Source organism: Equus asinus, chromosome 1, assembly GCF_041296235.1.
Source record: "Equus asinus isolate D_3611 breed Donkey chromosome 1, EquAss-T2T_v2, whole genome shotgun sequence".
Lineage (NCBI taxonomy): Eukaryota > Metazoa > Chordata > Mammalia > Perissodactyla > Equidae > Equus > Equus asinus.
In genome coordinates this window covers 104,742,961-104,762,910 of record NC_091790.1, presented here as the reverse complement: position 1 = coordinate 104,762,910, position 19,950 = coordinate 104,742,961, and the positions used below count along the sequence as shown (strand labels likewise).

Genomic DNA, 19,950 nt, shown 5'->3' with positions numbered 1-19,950 from the left:
TGTCCTCCTTGAATATAAATCCCCCCGCTCCTTTTTTTTCTTCTCCTGTGAATACTTCTCCCTCACCACTGTGTGAAACACATGAAATCTGAGGAGGTCAGAGAGGGAGAATTCAAAGGCCACCACTAGGAGAGCATGGCCAAGTTTGTGCTATAAGGCTCTGTGCAAGAAGAGGCTGCAGAGAGAGGTGGTGGCTGTCATTGTTGGGTTGGTTTTACCTCAGGAAGAGGGAGAGGATAATAGGCCAGTGACAAAAGGCAAGAAAGGAAAAGTGATGTACCCAAAATGGAAATGAACCACAGGAAAGCAAAAGAGCAGTCATTAGGATGACCATATCCCAAATGTTGGTTCTGGAATTGGAAAAGAAAGCATCCACTATGATTTCTGACAAGGGAGAGAGAGACGAGGAGAAGCAAGACAGTGTGTTTCCTGTAATTTATTTAGATGTAGTGATGATAATAGAACAACAGCAAGAATTAATTTTTATTGAGTATTTATTATGTGCCAAGCACTGTGCTGAGTGCTTGACAAATATTAGTATCTCGTTTAGTTGTATAACAACTCTGTGAGTAAGTATTATTGTTATCCCCATTTTGCAGATGAGAAAATTGATGCCCATAGAGGTTAAGTAACTCCCCCAAGCTACTGGTGACAGAAGACTTCTAAAATCATGCTCTTAACCACCATGCTGTAATGTCTCTCTATACTGACATTTGCCTAGAAGGGATCATAATTTCCACACAGAATTCAGATATTTACTAAATATATGATACTCCCATTTAATTATTCTATAGCCTTCTTTTTTACATATTTGCAGAGAAGAAAAGAATTGTCCAGTATGGTATTCCTAGTCTTAAGTGGCCTGAATGGAGGTATTTCCAGCAATGGGAACACTGCTAAGCACAATCCCCTGCGCTCTTTGTGGTATCTTTTTATGTGCAATTTTACCTCATCTGCTAGGCAGCCTACTCCTTGTAGGGTGGATTTACAAATGCACAGCCCAGGCTCAAATCAGTTTATGGTTTGTGTGAACTTGGACAAGTTACTTAATCTCTCTACACCTTAGTTTCCTTATGTGTAAATGGGGATAATATCATTGAGCTAGTATGAAATTTAAGTTTCTGTTTTCTTAACCCTTCACTGTACTTTGCTCACAAAAGACAGTCAGTAAATACCATCCTGTGTTTCTTGTTGGTGTTAATGAACTATTGATGGTTGGTTGAATATCCTTGTGGGGAGAGGCTATTTTCTCCCTGATGTGTTCGCTCTTAGTCCACAGTATTGTACTTTCGGACATTTGACTTTAGCCATATATCGGGATTTAGAATAAAAATACTGTTTTTCATAAGCTACTGTCATATTGTATACAGGGTAAGGTGCATCAGTTCTTATTTGAAAAGGATGTTTTCTTTGAAGTTTGTTTTTTTTTTGGCAACTTTATTACTTTTTTTACTTTTTGACCTCCTTCACCCAGTTTTCCCATCCCTACCCCCACCTCTGGCAACCACCAATCTGTTCTTTGTTTCTGTGAGTTTGTTGGTTTCTTTTTTTTTCAGATTCAACATACAAGAGAGATCATATGATATTTGTCTTTGTCTGGCTTGTTTCATGTATCGTAGTAAAAAAAAATCCTTTTTTTCTTGTTTTCATGTTAGATTTCACTGGAGATGGAGAACAGCTAAATTATCATTTTCCATCTTATTCTTTTTAAATGCAGATATTTGTTCACATTGGAATAGCTATTTTCCAGAAAAACTGACTGTAAAAGCCAAATTCTATATATCAAACTCCATTTTTGTGTTGATTTTTCCTTTTAAAATGGGATGTTGGGTTTCCTGGAGTGCCAGGGTGTGATGGATTTACTGAGCCATGGTCCCCATTGCCCTGCTGAATTGATGGAGGAATTTTGAGCTGAGAGAACTAGAAAATTTTAAATCCTTTGCTTCTTTAGGTAATGTATGCTGATTTTTCTGCTTAATCAAATTTGTAAGATAAAAACTTAGTATATCGTTTTGTTTTATAAACAAATATCCTGTCCTTCAGGAGTTTATGTACTCCTTTAAAACTTCTCTTTTTCAGAATCTAATAATTCCAATTTCTTTAAAATCAGGCTTAATTCAGTGGAATGATTTTAAAATACATTGTTCCAGTAAATTTTAATAACATACTAATTTCTAATATACTTAATTCTGCCTTTAGCCGATTTACTGTATTGTCCAAATTTTCTGGATATTTCTTGAAATAAACATAAAGCAAATGATTTTTCATTCATATTTCTTTGTTATTATAAGCAGAAAGGTAAGGCTTTATCATAATACACCCATCCAAAGGTTAGGTCATTTTGAAGTATTTTATAAGTAAGTAGCTCTTACAGATAGAATAATTGAAGTGTTCAAGAAATTATTGCAAGATTTTTTGTTTCAAAATGGAGCAGATTTCAGCTTATCTGTAGTAGCTTCAGCTACATCTTCCTCACTCATTTGATTTTGGATATCTTTTTTGAATTTGAGGAAAACTAGAGTTTTCCTCTATCAAGTTACAGCTAGTATGTAGGAATTGAACATTGGGGGTGTGTGACCAGTATGGATCTCCTCTGTCACGTGTGCTATATAATAGAAAAAAGAAGGAGAACCACTGGGTTAAAATTAGGGGGAATATGATTCCTTTAAACTTCAAGAATCATTTTCTTATTTTAAACATCAGTATTTATACTGTGTTCCATCTGGCATTGAGAAATATAGAACTTGAGAAGTTTTTGCCCCGTGTCTTCATTACTTCTTCATTTTTTCAGTAGCTCTTTTAAGTCCAGCTTTTCCTGAGACTTTAGCCACAATGATGTATCCTTTTCTGAGTTTTTATTTTACCAACTCATTGCTGCAGTGCTTTTCCAAATGATAGAGGATATTTTTTTCTTTATGTGACTGCCCCTTATGAAAAAATGTGTTTTTCATATAAGTTGAAATTAATTGCATTTTCTAGAGAAGAAACTATAACTTACTACATTTACTTTTTTAATGAAAGGAACATAAAACCTGAATCAGGAAATTTGCTCTAGTCCTGGCACTGCCATTTAACCAGTTGTGGAATCTTGGGCAAGTCACTTAATCTCCATAGATCTCATTATTCTTTGAGATTAAGGATTTGAAATCTCTACAGTCTTTACTTACTGGGTATTGAAAACATATCTTTCATGGTTCTAAAAAAGTTACTGTGATCAAATGTTTCTTAAACAACATTTTTGAAAGTAATATCTCCATCTAGTGGCTTTTCCTAAAATTGCCATTGAAAGCAAAACCGACTTTTCTCAAAGCTATACAGCTGTTAATGGGAGAAAGAGAGAATACTTCTTGCTACTTGTTCCAAGACTAGATGAAATTATATTCAGGATTAAAATTGCCTCCTTAATGCTGATCTTATTACTTGTTTTCTTCTTTTTACTCAAGCTGGAATTATAGTCATTTTAAAGGCAGGGATCATATTTTAAATTTTGTGTTTTATATGCTGTAAAACATAAAACACATTCACAGTAACTGCTTGATTAGTTCTGATCCAGGAGAAGGTCATCCTGATCTTGATGGACCCTCCTGATATAGATTAGTGCAGGGAGCTTGGGATTCTAGGTAATACAGAGGATCTTCTGGGAGACCCTGGACAATATTGAAACTGTGGTAATAAAAAGATCATTAATAACATACGAATGACAATAAACAATGCGACTGAACAAGCTTCAGGAATGGAAATCTCATTTAGATCACTGACAACTACAAGATCAAGATTGAATTGTACTTCTTTTAGCCCTAATGCGGTAGCTTACACTTTTTGAGCATATAAAATGGGAAGGGCAATTTAGTTCTTTAGGGCACAGTATTACCCCTCCTTGTATAGGGAGAATCTCATCCATTCCCTTAGTGCTGAAGACTACAAATCTGAATTTCAAGCCTTGATCTTTCTTCTCATCTCTAAACCTGTGTGTTTAGTGGACATCTCCACCTAGGTGATCTAGGGTACCTTAAATTAAACATATTGTTACAAAACCTATCTTCACATTCCCCAGAAAGAAGTCTGTTCCTTTTCATGTATTCCCTGTTTTAGTTAAAGGTATCCAGTCCCTATTACATTTAGATATGCCTCATGTAGACCATTGTAAATAGAATTATATTGGTTTTCCTGCCTCTGGTCTTTCTTTATAACATTTTTTTCTTCTGCCGTTCTTTTCAACTCTCATCCCCTGCCCCCAAGATAATAACGATGTTGAACTCTGTTCTTTGAACGATGTTCTTTCATGAATAAAAGAAAAAATAAAGTGTCATATGGTGTCACATCAGTTTGCCTTTTCTCTGTGTGATCTAAACAGGACTATCTTTAGGACGTTGACAATGGGTAGCCAAACTTAGTAGACCAAGTTCGAAATGTTTGTTTTTGGAGATTCTGGATTTTTATTTATTTGTCTAACTTTGAATGATCTATTTTCATATTGCAGCAGTACTTTAGTTTTCTTGGGGCTTAAATGTCTAGTTTCAAAACATAATTTCACTGTCTTTTACTTTTGTCTTAACATTTGTAAACACAGCATGCTAATCATAACATGGAATATTTTCTTGATAATACTATAAACGATTATTGAATTAGGTGATTAAAAATTGGCCTTATTCTCTTCTAACTCCAGCTACCTTGGAATTTGCTTTTATGATTAAAGTCTTTCTGTCTGTGTACTTTGTTAATGTTTGCTTCTTTTTCATTAAACACTAAGATGGAAAGTTGGTGTGGCCCCCGTTTTGCAAAATTTTTCAATAAATTATCACAAGTTTTTCCTTGACTTTAATAATCATTTTTATTGTCTTTTGTCAATTTTAACTTTTAAAAGTTTATTTAAAATCTTATTTAAAGTGCTCATTGAAAACATAATTACAGCACCACTATATTTTTGAAGGTTTTCTTACCAGCTCTTTTCTCTCCTTGGCTTATCTTCTTGTTTTAGAAAATGAGCATTTGCTCACCCTTCTTAGGGAATTGGTGGTTCAGTGTGGTTGGAGCAAGAACCAAGTAATGAAGAATGTTACAGGCTTTGTGTGGATATTCTCTAGGAGGCAGCAGTGTGTATTAAAGGTGTAATACATTTCATTTTATGCTATCATATTTTATATGATCACTTTGTACTTTGGAAGATGAATTGACCTTGTACGTCTGGAACAAGAGAAATCAGTTAGAAAGCTGTTTTAGTAAACCTAGGTAGGATGGTTATGGCGAGAACTAGATGCTGCAAAGACAGAGATGAATTATATCATATGATGTAGAATTGTTAGAACCTGATGGTTTAATATCTGTTGTTAGACACATCCCTGCCTCCACCCCTACTGTTTAACTTTTCTGCTTAAGCAACTAGATAAATGGCGTATTAGTTAGGATAAGCTAAACTGTTATAACAAAGAGAACCTCAAAACCTAGTGGCTTAAAGAATAGGAAGTTTATATATATATTTCTCACTTAATAATCTAGAGTGGTTGTTGCTTACCTTAGTGCACACTTAAGAATATTTTAACAATATCATTAGATTAAGTGGTAACTCAGCTTCATACCATCATTCAGGGATCCAGGTTGGAAGATCTGCCGTCTTCTTCACGTGCCTTCCAAGGCTGTCACCATTTCTGTCAGCCAGAAGCTAGAGAAGAGGGAGGAGTATTATGAGCCAGACCTAGAAATCACAAGCGCTCATGTTCCATGGGTGAGAACTTGGTCTAACTGGCCCTCACTGCAGTAAGGTTGGGAATGTAGTGTAGGTGGGCAGCTACCATCGAGGAAAGGAAGAACAGATTTTGGAAGACAGCCAGCAGCCTCTGCCATAAACAGTGATGCTGTTTGCTGAGGGAAACAGGAAGCAGGTTTGTGGCAGAAGATAATAAATTTCCTTTTGGATGGTTACGATCCAAAAGATTCAGGCACTTATAGGACTTCTAAGTTTGCATGTGTAGTAAGAACAAACAAGTGATTGTAAGGTGACATCAATTCAAAGAAAATTACTTTTGTTTCTCTGTAGCAATATTATGATACAGAAATTTGAAAAGTTATTTTTCTTGGAAAATATCAAAGGGAGGAAAATGGGACTGAAAATAGGAAGGAGGGGGAAAGGGCATGAGGAAAAAGATTGTTTATTGTTATGTGATTGTGGCATAAGTCAGTTGATTAAAAATATTATTAAGTGCTTACTGTCTGCCAAACACAGACCTAAGTATTACCTGTTGTTTATGTATTAGAGACACAGCTATGAAAGACAGACCAAGTCCCTAGTCTCATTTACACGATGACGAGAGAAAGTAGACAGTGAAGCTGTGGGGTAGAGGAAAGAGTTTAAAATACTAAATGCTACAAAGCAAATAAAATAGTGACTATAGAGTCACTGTGGGCATGGGGGTGGCTGCTGGGTTAATTTTAGCTAAAGCAGTTAGGATAGACCTCTGAGGAAGTAAAATTGAGCTAAGACCTGAGCAAAGAGAAAAGGATAACTTAATGAAAACCTACGCAAAGAACATTCCAAGTAGAGGGAGTTTAGCAGCTGCAAAGCCTGGGAACAGACTGGGAAAGTTTGAGGACTCAGAAGTTGCCCAGTGTAAAAATAGAGGGTCAGATACTTGGGAGTATGGTCTTATCAAGTGAGGCAGTTTATTTTATTTACCTTCTTTTATGTAGCTGCATTTGGAAATCACTGAACAGTTTTAGCAAGTAAGTGATATGATCTGGTTTTATGCTTAAAAAAACTTTAAGAAGTTGGGGAGGGAGGTCAGAGGTGGAGGCAATGGGGCTAGTTAAGAGGCTGTTTCAGCAGTTGCAATGGAAAGACAATGGGGGCTCAGATTTCCTTGAAATTGTGGGAAATGGTTGAATTTAGGTTGTAGTTTGGATGTAGAGTTGACAGAAGTTGTAGATAGATTAGATGTGAAATTTGAAGGAAAGAGCAATCAAGGCTAACTCCTGGAATTTTGACCTCAGAAGCTAGGTTGGTGTTAAAAATAGGTCCCAGATTTTTTTTGTAGGTTTGATAGGTGTTTCTGCAGTAGACTCTGAAGGAGGCATGGCGTTTGTGTATGTGATGAATTTAGTTAGCTGAAGGTTTGCCATGTTTCTCTAAAAGCTATAAATTATAGTCTGAAAGGAATAGGGACAGACTTTATTAAATGTGGTGTTGGGAAAATGAAGCATTTTAGAGCTAGTTTAGGTATTTTCTTTTACGCATATGATTCTTTTTTTCATTTCATAGAAGAGTTTGTTTTTTTTTAAAGATTGGCACCTGAGTTAACAACTGTTGCCAGTCTTTTTTTTTCCTGCTTTTTCTCCCCAAATTCCCCCAGTACATAGTTGTATGTTTTAGTTGTGGGCCCTTCTAGTTGTGGCATGTGGGGTGCCGCCTCAACGTGGCCTGATGAGTGGTACCACATCCACGCCCAGGATCTGAACCGACGAAACCCTGGGCTGCCAAAGCAGAGCGTGCGAACTTAACTACTCGGCCACAGGGCCAGCCCAGAAGGGTTTTTAACAAAGTTAGCAACCGTGGTTTGTATATTTTAACTGAGATTATCCAGAACCCTCAAATACTTCAAGGGCCTAGGATCTTGCTCTGAGCTCTTCTTTGCCGTTTATCTAGACCAGATAGGAGGCTGAGCCCCTGCCAGCTTGGGGGGACACCCTCACAGCAGTGCTGGGTTTGCTGGGGATACTGTGTTGCTTCTCAGGCCCTAGGTAGGGAAGACCGTAACCATATCCTACCTCCCCTCATTACCCTAGTCTTTTGAATTCCTGGGATTATCTAGAGGAAAAGTCTTAGAATTTGATCACTGAACAGATAGAATGTCTTTGTTCTCTACTCTGTTGCTATTTCAGTGAATGTAAAGAAAAATGTTGGGATGGTACTTTGTTTTATAAAAAGTATGTATCAGCCCGAATATATATTTACTTCACAAATGAAAGAATTTCCACAATTTTGAGATTACATTAGTGTTTTAAAATGGAACTTTCTGGGTCAAATTTTATAGTTGAATGTTTTTTCTCAGTCTTTACGTAGTTCTTTATTTTTCTTCTGACAGAAACTAAGCATTTGGAAATACTTCAAAAAGCTATTAATTAGTGTACATTAAATATTTTTGCTATACATTTAGAAGTATATTTCACCTAGTTTTGTACTTAATCACTTTTGAAAATGTGCTAAATATTTTCACTTCTGAATATTATTAGAGTTAATTAGAAATTACACTAGTCTAATTTTGACTGCTGAAGATGACTGTGTTCCACATGTTGCCTAGAACTTGATACACAGTATATAAATAATAATCTTTTATTTAAATATTCCTTTTTCCATAAAATTTAGTAACTTTAATTTGTGTAATTTCTCCAAATGATAATAAAAGGAATAAGTTCTTTTATTTTTTAAATATATTTTAATACATTTCTAAACATAAAAAGATTAAAAATTAACTATTTATAGATAGGTTTACATTTCCTTGAGACTATAGATATCTAGTTGTACTTGAGTAATAAGACCATAGGTTTCATATGCTTAGAGACCATTGAAATGTTTTAGAGAACTGGCCATCATAATTTTCACAGACTTTTTTCTCCCACCCAGCTAATTCATGTATGTTACCTAAAGTTTCAGGGCCGTATACGTTAGGGTGTCTGCCCTATGCCCAGCATTGTTCTGGGCTTTGTGTGTGGGGTTCATAATAAAGAATGGTCTCTGGGGTCTTTTGACTTTCTGGGAAGATAGAAAACATAAAATAGAGATTTCAGTACAGTGGTGAGCATGATATAAATTTAAGAATGTGAAAATCTATTGTAAATAGAGATTAGACTTAATGGAAATGAGTCTTTCACTATGTCTTGAAGGAGGTATAGGATTTGAATGAAAGAAAAATAGGAAGGAATTTCAAATTTAAAAGGAGTTAAGGCATAAAGAGGTGAACATATTTTTAAAGAAGTATTAAGTCTAGCTTAATTAGAGTATCTAGAGTTTAAAAGATCTCATTATATAAAGATAAGTGATGCCAGTAAACAAACAAAAATCACTAAGAAAAAATACTTTATTAGAAAAATTTAATCCTAATTTGCTATTGAAAATATACATATTAGACCATGCTCCTTATTTTCACAATTTATATACCAAGGTCAATTACCCTTTTTCCTGGTTTTGGCATTCTGTTAATGATAGTCCTATCTGTGGTAATGCTGTGATGCCCAGATCTATAGCTTATAGTGCAAGTGTTTAAATTATTTGGAGAAATTTGGCTCAGTGGGGGCAGAGCAGATCAGGCTGTTGAGGTCTTACACTACCTGGAACTGCAGACCTACAGTTGGCAAGTGAGAATTGCTTTATAAATTATATGCTCCTTTTCCTTCTTCCCAGAACTGGTCCAGGTCCATGCCAACCTCAGGTAAATAGGTTTGGAACTCAGCCTTCCTGGAGAATTTCCTATACTAGGCCTTTGAGTCCTTGTGTTTTAGAGGATGTCCAGAAAGAAAGAGAGGTTTAAAATCGATGTAAAGACATACTTATCACCCTATATAGGTTAGTATACCCTAACGACGAATCAGTCAAAGAACCACCTCTGACTTCTTAGAACCCTTTTTATTCATGTGAATCAGCTAGCACATGATCATTCTCTGAGGATTGAAAACACTTTGCCAGAGAATTTGTACTGTGATGGTCAAACTTGTCCCTAATACAACTTACTAGATAATCTCTTCTACGGCAAATAAAGAGGTAGCAGTATGTATATGTTTTCTTTGGTAGAAGGTGACAAAGGAATCATCTGATAAAGTATACCTGTTGCTAGTGGTTCTTTGCAGCATAGACTTCAACTACTATAGTCTACATTTCTGTGTTTGCTATTCATGCTAAAATGGGTTGAAATCAATTAAATGTTGCCAAAGATATGCCCAGTTGAAAAGTTTCGTTAGGGTGGTTCCAATTTGAACTGTATCTTGCTACACATTAGTAATTTGCCAGATTTTGTCACGATCAATTACGTTTAAATCAGTTATTCTCTCTAAAAGTTATTATGGAAAGGAAAACAGTATTGATCAGTAGAGTTGATAAAGACCTTTCTTTGATTAAATTACAGTTACAGCCAGCCAACTCCTTTTTATTTTTGTATATTAAGGGGATAGTTCAGTTAATCACACTCTCAGCTGTATTTTATGATCATATTAGATGTCATGGCTTGTCCCTATTTAGTAGGCAGATGAAAGTGGTTTTAGTTAGGATTGTAGGATTGCTTTGATTAGAGAAATTAATATTTCCTAAGAGAATCTATCTTCTAGCAGATACTACCTCTAAGGAGTGCTTTCTGTGTTTTTTAGTCGGCCATATACTAACAAGGTCATCACTTTATGGTACCGTCCACCTGAACTGCTGTTGGGAGAAGAACGATATACGCCAGCTATTGACGTATGGAGCTGTGGGTAAGATAAGCCTGTTGATTGGTTCAATTTACTTGAAACTTTTGTTAATGAAGTAAAATCATATCATTTAGTAATGATGGATATTTTTTCCATTAGATGTATCCTTGGTGAACTCTTCACTAAAAAACCGATATTTCAAGCAAATCAGGAACTTGCACAACTAGAATTAATAAGGTAAGCTCATGATTGTAATATTTGCTGGGGAACGGGTGGTTGGTATGTGTCATACTCCTCAGAAAGTTTAAAATCTTCCAAGCTGCTGTCTTCAGGAGGACAGGAGCGTGTTTCTCCTGAAGACTAATGATTGCTGAAAGGAGGAGAAACTAGCATGCGAGGCGCTTTGGTACTTGATCCAGTAAAATTAAGGATCTTAACCTCCTTAGATCTTTTGTCATTAAATCAAAGGGCTTGAAACCCAAAAGATAAGACTAAGAAAGAAGACTAAATAAGGGGGAAGAGAGAATGAATGTTAGATACTTTTTTCATGGCAGAATGGGAGAATTAATGTTTTGGGATATTGTAGGGAAATACTTTATTTTATATACATAGGTACATGTGTTTTTAAAAGTTATTTTATTTGGGTCATATTGGCTTACAACTATGCATACGTGTTTATACGTATCTCTTTATATGTATACACAGTGAAATTTATGCTATACCCACTAGCATGGATCTTCATTATTTGGAGCCTATTGTAGGACCTAGGTCAGGAGGAATTACTCATTCATCTACTATTATAAAATCAATTTCTTTTTTAAAAAATATAAAGTGCTTTGCTTTTCATATAATGTTAATTTGCAACTTGTAAGATTTACATGAGTATTTCAAAATATGGATGAGAACTTTTAGAAAAGATACTGGTATGAGGCACAGATACCAATATACTATGAATCTTACTGGATTAACTGATGCTCTCCACTCCTTTGGTAAATAATACTAGCTTGATAACATGGCAAGCTGCATGTGTGCAACCAGTAGACTGCCACTCTCTAGTAATACTGTGTGTTTATCCCACCAGTTGAAGAGTAGGATGACCGAGAGGTAGTTGTTTCTGATTTTTTATTATTGCACATGTATCGTTTAATTAAATATAGACATGCAGTGCTTTGCAAAGACTTAAAGTTGCTTTCAAATTAATTAGAGGTGGGCAAGTAATTATAAGAAGGAAAAGTCAGAAAAATTTAGAATGTAGCACTCAAATTGCTTTAAATCCTTGATGACATGTTATGGGTGTGGTTTGTGCAAGAAAGCATTCTCTGTTCAAATAAAAGGCCTTGGCCCTGTGTCTGAAGATTGGAGCATAAATGTACATTTATAAATTTTCACTTAAAATAAAATGTTTAAATTATGTATTTGTTGTATCTTGTTTTTTTAATGATTCCCTCTAAACCGTCTTTTCTGTTAACCAAACATTGGTCCTGATATTGGATACTAGGGCTTTATTAATAAGTTAACATTTATTTAGTTTATCCTGATGCAAGTGTTGTTCTAAGAATTTCACCTGAATTAGCCTCAGTTAAGCTTCATAACAACCCTGTCTTCTTTTTATAGTTAAGAAAACTGAAAGGTAAAGAATTTGTCCAGGGTCATACAACTAGCAAGTGGCAAAATCAGGATTTAAATCTAAACAGTTTTACCTTACTATCTGAACTTTAACCAATTCTCAATACTGTGTAGGAAATCAAACTTCCTAGCACTTTTTACAAAGTCAATATGAAACAAACGTCAGTAATTGACAAAGATAGCATGAAAAATTTCCACAGAATATTAATTCAGAAATTCCAAAGGAGAGATTAGCCAACAATATCCAGCTTTTCATTAACAAGTTAACTTGCAGAGTCAAGTAATGTTCATCCCAAGAATACAAAGATGTCTCAATTTTAGGAAATATATTATTATAATTTATCATTTTAAGAGAAGTAAAATAATATGTTTATCTTAGCTGTGTGTTATCTGTGTGTGAAATAGGCATTTGCTAAAATATAAACTCCTAGCTAAATAAGTGTAGAGGATATTTCTTTATGATAAAAATATGTATCACAAACTGACAGCCTGAATAATATTTAGTGGTAGAACACTAGAAGAAATAAAGACAAGAATGAGAAAAAAATTGTCTTCCAGTATCATTATGTAAGAGTGTTTTAGAAGTACTAACCAGTTAACTAGTAGTGTTAGAAAAGTGAACCAATAAGAGCTATAAATAGTGGGAAGATGTCAGTATTGTCATAATTTGTATATGATAACATTGCATACGTGCATGCAACATACAAAGGCATCACCTGAAACACCTTAAATAAAAATTTGGTGAAATGGCAAGTCTTAAGAAAATGTGTGCACGTGCGTGTGTGTGTGTGTCTGTATATACACATATACAAATGTATATACTCACACAATATATATTAATATATACTAATACATATACACTAAAAGCAATAGTTTTTAAAAATATGAACCATTAATAACCAGTTAGCAATATAGGATGGGGAAAAGATGCCCTTTTTTTTTTTTTTTTGGTGGGGAAAATTGCCCCTGAGCTAACATCTGTGCCAATCTTCCTCTGATTTTTGTTTGTGGGATGCCATCACAGCATGGCTTGATGAGTGGTGTGTAGGTCCATGCCTGAGATCTGAACCCATGAACCCTGGGCCACCAAAGCAGAATGCACGAACTTAACCACTGGGCTGGCCCCAAAGATGCCTTTAAAAAAACCACCACTATATATTGAAAACTATAATGTCTCACTTAAAATTCTACAGAAGATTTGAGTAACTGTTGGAGAGGTCTATCTCCTTTTTTGGCTAGGAAGCTTTAATTTTTTTTAAAGATGGTAATTCATCGTATTAGTCAGTATAGTCCTAATGAGACGTTCAAAAGACATTTTTTGAAATGGTGATTGATTTTAGTGTTTATCTGGAGGGATAAACATGAAAATAACCAGGAAAAGTCTTAAAAAGAAGGAAAATTTGGTATACCATATGTTAAAGAGTAACTGAAACCATTTGGTACTGGCACAAGATACATAGATGAATCAGTGAAGTTGTTTGGGAAGTCCAGAAATCAAGTTAACATGGACCTTAGAATCTAATACAGAAGACACCTCAAATCAGGGGGATTAACCGAACAGTATTTATTGACTGGTGGTTGCGTGCCAGTTACGAGGTACTGAGGCTACAACGGAGAATAGGAGTTGTATCCTCATTGCCTAGAGACTGGCACATGCTTTTTCTACTTTCTAGTTGGGGTAGACAGACAAAACAAACTAATAAAATATGTCAGGTGGTGATAAGTGTAAGGGCTTAGAAGATGATAGGAGGTAGTCTTGTTTATAGTCAGGGAAGGTCTCACTTAAGGTTCTCATTTGAGCAGAGATCTGAATGGAGCGAGGGAACAGGAAGGTAGGAAAGATCCTGAGGCATGAGTGTACTTGGGTTATTTTATTAACGTGTTAAGTCAGTTAATGACCCAGATGGGAAAAGAAAGTTCAGTCCATCCACTTAATGGCATACTATACAGTTATTAACAAGAAAATGGTCCATCTGGAGATACTGACATGGAAAAGCAACATAAAAGAAAAATTTTTTCAAGAGAAGGCTATGTTTGGTTTGATCCCATTTAGGTAAAACAGGCCTATCAAAAGAGTCTCGAATTATTGGTCTGAACATGACTTGTGAGAGGGCTAGGGAGGGAACTATTTTACTATATAGTTTATTTCAGAATGTTTTGTAGAGAAGACATCAAATATTTATAATAATTTTAAAAGATGCTTCAACTTCAATTCTGTAGCATTAATATTATTTTTTTTAGGCATTTTTTTCAGCTTTATTGAGGTATTATTGACAAAGTAGTGATATATTTAAAGTGTACAACATGATGATTTGGTGTATGTATACATTGTGAAGTGATTCCCACTGTTGACTGAGTTAACACATCCACCACCTCATATATTCACTTTTTTGTGTGTGTGTCGTAAGAACTCAAATTCTACTCTCTTAGCAACTTTCAATTATACAATACAGTGTTATCAACTATAGTCACCATGTTTCACATTAAATCCTCAGAACTTATTCATCTTCTAGATGGAAGTTTTACCCTTTTACCAGCCTTTTCCTATTTCCCCTGCCCCTCAGTCCCTGGCAACCACTATTCTCCTCTCTGTTTCTATGAGTTAGACATTTTTTTTTTTTTTTATTAATGTTATGATAGATTACAACCTTGTGAGATTTCAGTTGTACATTATTGTTAGTCATGTTGTGGGTACACCACTTCCCCCTTTGTGCCCTCCCCCCACTCCCCCTTTTCCCTGGTAACCACTGATCAGATCTCCTTATCAATATACTAACTTCCACCTATGAGTGGAGTCATATAGAGTTCGTCTTTCTCTGACTGGCTTATTTCACTTAACATAGTACCCTTGAGGTCCATCCACGTTGCTGTGAATGGGCCAATTTTGTCTTTTTTTATGGCTGAGTAGTATTCCATTGTGTATATATACCACATCTTCTTTATCCAATCATCAGTTTCTGGGCATGTAGGTTGGTTCCACGTCTTGGCTATTGTAAATAATGCTGCGATGAACATAGGGGTGCAAGGGACTCTTGGGATTTCTGATATCAGGTTCTTAGGATAGGTACCCAGTAATGGGATGGCTGGGTCATAGGGTATTTCTATTTTTAACTTTTTGAGAAATCTCCATACTGTTTTCCATAGTGGCTGTACCAGTTTGCATTCCCACCAACAGTGTATGAGGGTTCCTTTTTCTCCACGACCTCTCCAACATTTGTCGCTCTTGGTTTTGGATGTTTTTGCCAATCTAACGGGTGTAAGGTGATATCTTAGTGTAGTTTTGATTTGCATTTCCCTGATGATTAGCGATGATGAACATCTTTTCATGTGTCTATTGGCCATATTCATATCTTCTTTTGAGAAATGTCTGTTCATGTCCTCTGCCCATTTTTTGATCAGGTTGTTTGTTTTTTTGTTGTTAAGCCGTGTGAGTTCTTTGTATATTATGGAGATTAACCCTTTGTCGGATAAGTGGCTTGTAAATATTTTTTCTCAATTAGTGAGCTGTTTTTTGTTTCAATCCTGTTTTCCCTTGCCTTGAAGAAGCTCTTTAGTCTGATGAAGTCCCATTTGTTTATTCTTCTATTGTTTCCCTCAACTGAGGAGTTATAGTGTCCGAAAAGATTCTTTTGAAACTGATGTCAAAGAGTGTACTGCCTATATTCTCTTCCAGAAGACTTATTGTTTCAGGCCTAATCTTTAGGTCTTTGATCCATTTTGAGTTTATTTTGGTGTGTGGTGAAAAAGAATGGTCAATTTTCAATCTTTTGCATGTGGCTGTCCAGTTTTCCCAGCACCATTTGTTGAAGAGACTTTCTTTTCTCCATTGTAGGCCCTCTGCTCCTTTGTCGAAGATCAGCTGTCCATAGATGTGTGGTTTTATCTCTGGGCTTTCAATTCTGTTCCATTGATCTGTGGACCTGTTTTTGTACCAGTACCATGCTGTTTTGATCACTGTAGCTTTGTAGTATGTTTTGAAATTGGGGATTGTGATTCTGCCGGCTTTGTTTTTCTTGCTCAGGATTGCTTTAGCAATTTGCGGTCTTTTGTTGCCCCATACGAATTTTAGGATTCTTTGTTCAATTTCTGTGAAGAATGTTCTTGGGATTCTGATTTAGCATTAATTATTTTTAAAGCATGAAGAAAAAAGGGAGTTTTTGATAAAAGAAACACGTCTTCCTGATTTGAAGGAGGCGGCAGAGTGTATTCGGGGGGTGGGGGGAGCGCTTTGTAATCTTACAGACCTGGGTTCTAATTCCAGCTCAGCTGCTGCTTGCTTTTGTGACTTAGGGTAAGTTCCATAATGTTCTAAGTTTGCTTCTTCACAGGTAAAACAGGACCAATAATATGCTTAAGGTTGTAAGAATTAAATAAATGTATTTTTCCCAATACTTCTCCCCCTCATCTCATTTGCAGTAATGCTGGGATATTTCCCTAATCTAAAGCCTCAGAAGTGATCAGATTTAGGGTTTGCATTGTACAAATACATGTAAACTGATCAAGGGTGAGAATACTAATCAGAATCTGTCTTAAAGACCTTTATACCACATGGTCAAGTTATTTGTACTTTGCCTTGTTCCAGAAAGTATTTTAGGCAGATTAGAAAAGTTTTGTGATAGAAGTATAGTATGAGTTAAAAAAGTGATGGCAAAAGAGAGTGAGAAACATAGGTGGGGACAAAATGGAATGAATGAAGGAAAAATTATTTTTACATGAGTGTCACACTTTAAGCCTTCTAGCAGCCAGGAAAAGAGCCTTGATATCATACAATTTACATTGCTTATGAAATAAAAAAACACCTATGATCATGGAAGAAATTAAAAATGGATCAAAATGAAAAGAACCCTGTTTCTCTCTATCCAAACCCCACCCCCACCGCTGCCACACAGACACACACACACATACACACAGCCTCAGGCCTAGATGGTCACACAGGTGAAATTTTAAAAGCTTTAAAGGCATAGGCTTTGGTTGTTTCATAATATAGGGAAATAGGGAAAGTTCCCATACTTTTTAAAATGAAGCATGTATACCTTCATAATAGCATATCTGTGGTGTACTATTTTTAATAGTCACTGAATAATTATTTCAGGTAACTTTGCATATTATTCTTTGAAACCGCAGTAAATAAGTGGTAGTTTTTTGTAAGTTAGTTGTAATGTGCAATCTGAAACCATAGCAAGGAGTCTTTTGTACTCTAATATATTGAAATCCATTGTTCTGTCTTGCTTTCTGAATGGATCTTTTACCTGTGATGATTTTGTAACATTTTATATTGGTCGTTTGGAAAATATTGGATTAATGAATTGAGCAGATCTTCCAAATGTAACATTTCATTTTATAATATTTATTATCACCACTAATCTCATCAGAAAAACTTTTAGGTATTTATTGTGAAACTGTCAAGTTTATGGTGTAAGTATAAGTTTTCTAGTATTCTGATTTTCTCTTGAAAGCTCAAATTTTATAATTGACAATAAATACTGCAGTTGTCTCCTTGAAGTAACAAGCTGACTTTGTTCATATCTGAGAAAGTGTCTGGCAGATGCCCATTCTGAAATGAGCATAGTTAGTTAGTTGCTCTTTCAGGTAAAACTGCTGCTCCACGAATAAAGCAGCTGCTTCAGCATGCAACTCAAATAATTGCACAAGTGTTTCTCAAGATAACTATCAGACTTTGTTGTGCTGCAGAAGAGTTTTTTGAGTATTTTCTATTTCATCACTAAGAATATTAAAAAGATGTTTATTCAAGTGTTAGGATTTAATAGCATTAATAATTTTTACTGCTTCAACAAGTACATTCTTAAGTGACATTGCCCCCCAATGGCGTGATTGTGTGGTAGGGAAGAGTACCTACTGCTGATAGTTTGGTGCCACTGCCTTGAATCATGCGAAGGTGTCAGTAATTTACTCACCATTGGCCTTGTACCAAAGTCAACATATTGAAAAAGGCAAATAATGTCTTAGTAATACCTTTGATCTGCTAGACTCCTAAGGGTCTTTGGACCCCATTTTTGAGAACTCCTGCTGTATAACAATCTCACATATGAATATTGATGCAAAAGGTCTAAGTTAACTAGTAGACTATAGCATTACGCTAAAATATAGTATGTCTGGGCCTAGGAGATAGTCCTCTTTCGAATGTAAGGATGAATAAATACTAGGAAATCTCTTAATATAATTCATGGCATTAGTAGCCCAGGGTGGAAAATGCAGATGATGATTATAATAAAGTTTCTACAAATCAAACTGATAAAACTAAAGTATCTTTCTAAAATTTAAAAGCCAGAGAAATAAAACTCATAGTAAAAAAGGAATGCAGGTGAATTCTTCCTTAACAGGATATATGTGTGAATTTGTGTGTGTGTGTGTGTCTGTGAGTATCTTTATTATGTGTTGTGTTTCTCAAACCAGAATTCATAATCCTTCCCAGTGGTAAACAATGAAAGTACTTCCATTTAAATCAGAAACAAAACAAAATTACTTAGTATTGTGTAGCACCATTATCATTTTCACATTGAAAACTGCCACCTAATGTAAGGTACCAAAATGATAGAGATATGCACATCAAAAAAAGTGTAGATGAATTCTGGTTATAGGTGATATGGTTGTCACCCTGGAAAGCCTCAAAGAAACAACTACTAAAACTGTTAGGGACTATAGAATCTCTGGCGGCTACCTTAAAATTGTGTATGTCAAATTTTCAACCATTCCTGTAATAAAACTTTCCTAGTTTTCCTTGGAAATATTATAATAGGCACAAGAGGCACAGGAACACATTCCAAAAAGCAAAAAATAAAACCCGTAAGAATATACAAGATCTAATTGAAGAAATATATATAAAACTGAAAGAAATATAAAATGAGTATTTCTGGGATAGAAATGTTAAGCTTTGTGAAGATAGCAGTCCTTTCTAAGTGAATTTATAAATTCAGAGCAGTAGTTGAATCCCAACAGGATTCTCTTAGTTTTGGAGTGTTGACGGTACTGATTCTACATTTCATCTAAGAAAATTCTGAGAAGAGTAATTGCAGGAATGGGTAGATAGAGGAGTTTGTCCTGTCAGCCTTATGAAAAATACAAAGCTACCATATGGTATTGACACGAGAGTAGATATGTGAGTAGATCAGAATAGATGCCCAAAATAGGCCTCAGATATTTGGGGATTTAGTATATTATGTATTTCAAGACATCTTTGGTAAATGCTTTTGGTATAGCTGGCTAGCCATCAGGCAGATTTTGCTAATAAGCAGTTATCATCAATGGCTGTCACGCCTGCTTTCCTAGTTTCTAGTAACTTTCCCTGCCGCAGAATGTCTCTTCCATCTGTATGCTGCTACCAGTTAGGTAACTTCACTACTCAAGTCTTTTTACAACATATAAAATAAAATAATTGAAACTGTTTAGCTAAGAGGTAATAGGTAATAAACTGATTTTTATTATAAAGCTATTAATTGGCCAGATGCTAGCTCATTCAGTTTCACAGCTTCAAAGTAAAATTAATCTCTATTTTACAGAAGAAGAAATAGATTCTTACACAATGTAATTTGACCAATATCACCCAGACAGGATTCAGTTGTGAAGTTTGTCTTCAAAGTCTGTCTTAATTGTAGTTAGGCAAATTGCCTCTTAAAAACTGTACTGTGTGACCTCGGTCTGTGCTTCCCACGACCCCTCCCTGAGCCCTAAATTCCACCTCTCCTGATTTCCTGTCTTCCTCCCAAATACCCACACTTTGCTACTTCCATGCCTTTGCCTGTGCACTTCTGTTTGCCAGTAACATATTTCCTTCATTCCCTTTGCCACCTGTCTGTTGTTTACTTAATCTTGGAGTTGTAGCCAAAATTCTGCACCCTTCCCTAACTTGAGTATATTTTCTTGTATTTCTCCGGTTGAAAGTATGCTCCATTTCTTTTATTCCAATATACTTTATACTTA

General features: G+C 35.4%; 1 protein-coding gene across 2 annotated transcripts in view; it reads left to right on the top strand.

The window, feature by feature from the left end:
- CDK13 (cyclin dependent kinase 13) overlaps window positions 1-19,950 on the top strand; it is a 117,490-nt gene that overhangs the window by 75,902 nt on the left and 21,638 nt on the right. For both annotated transcript variants that reach the window (XM_044770787.2, XM_044770783.2), the window contains exons 8-9: window positions 10,348-10,449; window positions 10,546-10,623. In XM_044770787.2, the coding sequence (XP_044626722.2) occupies window positions 10,348-10,449; window positions 10,546-10,623 (180 nt within the window). The remainder of the gene's footprint in view (window positions 1-10,347; window positions 10,450-10,545; window positions 10,624-19,950) is intronic.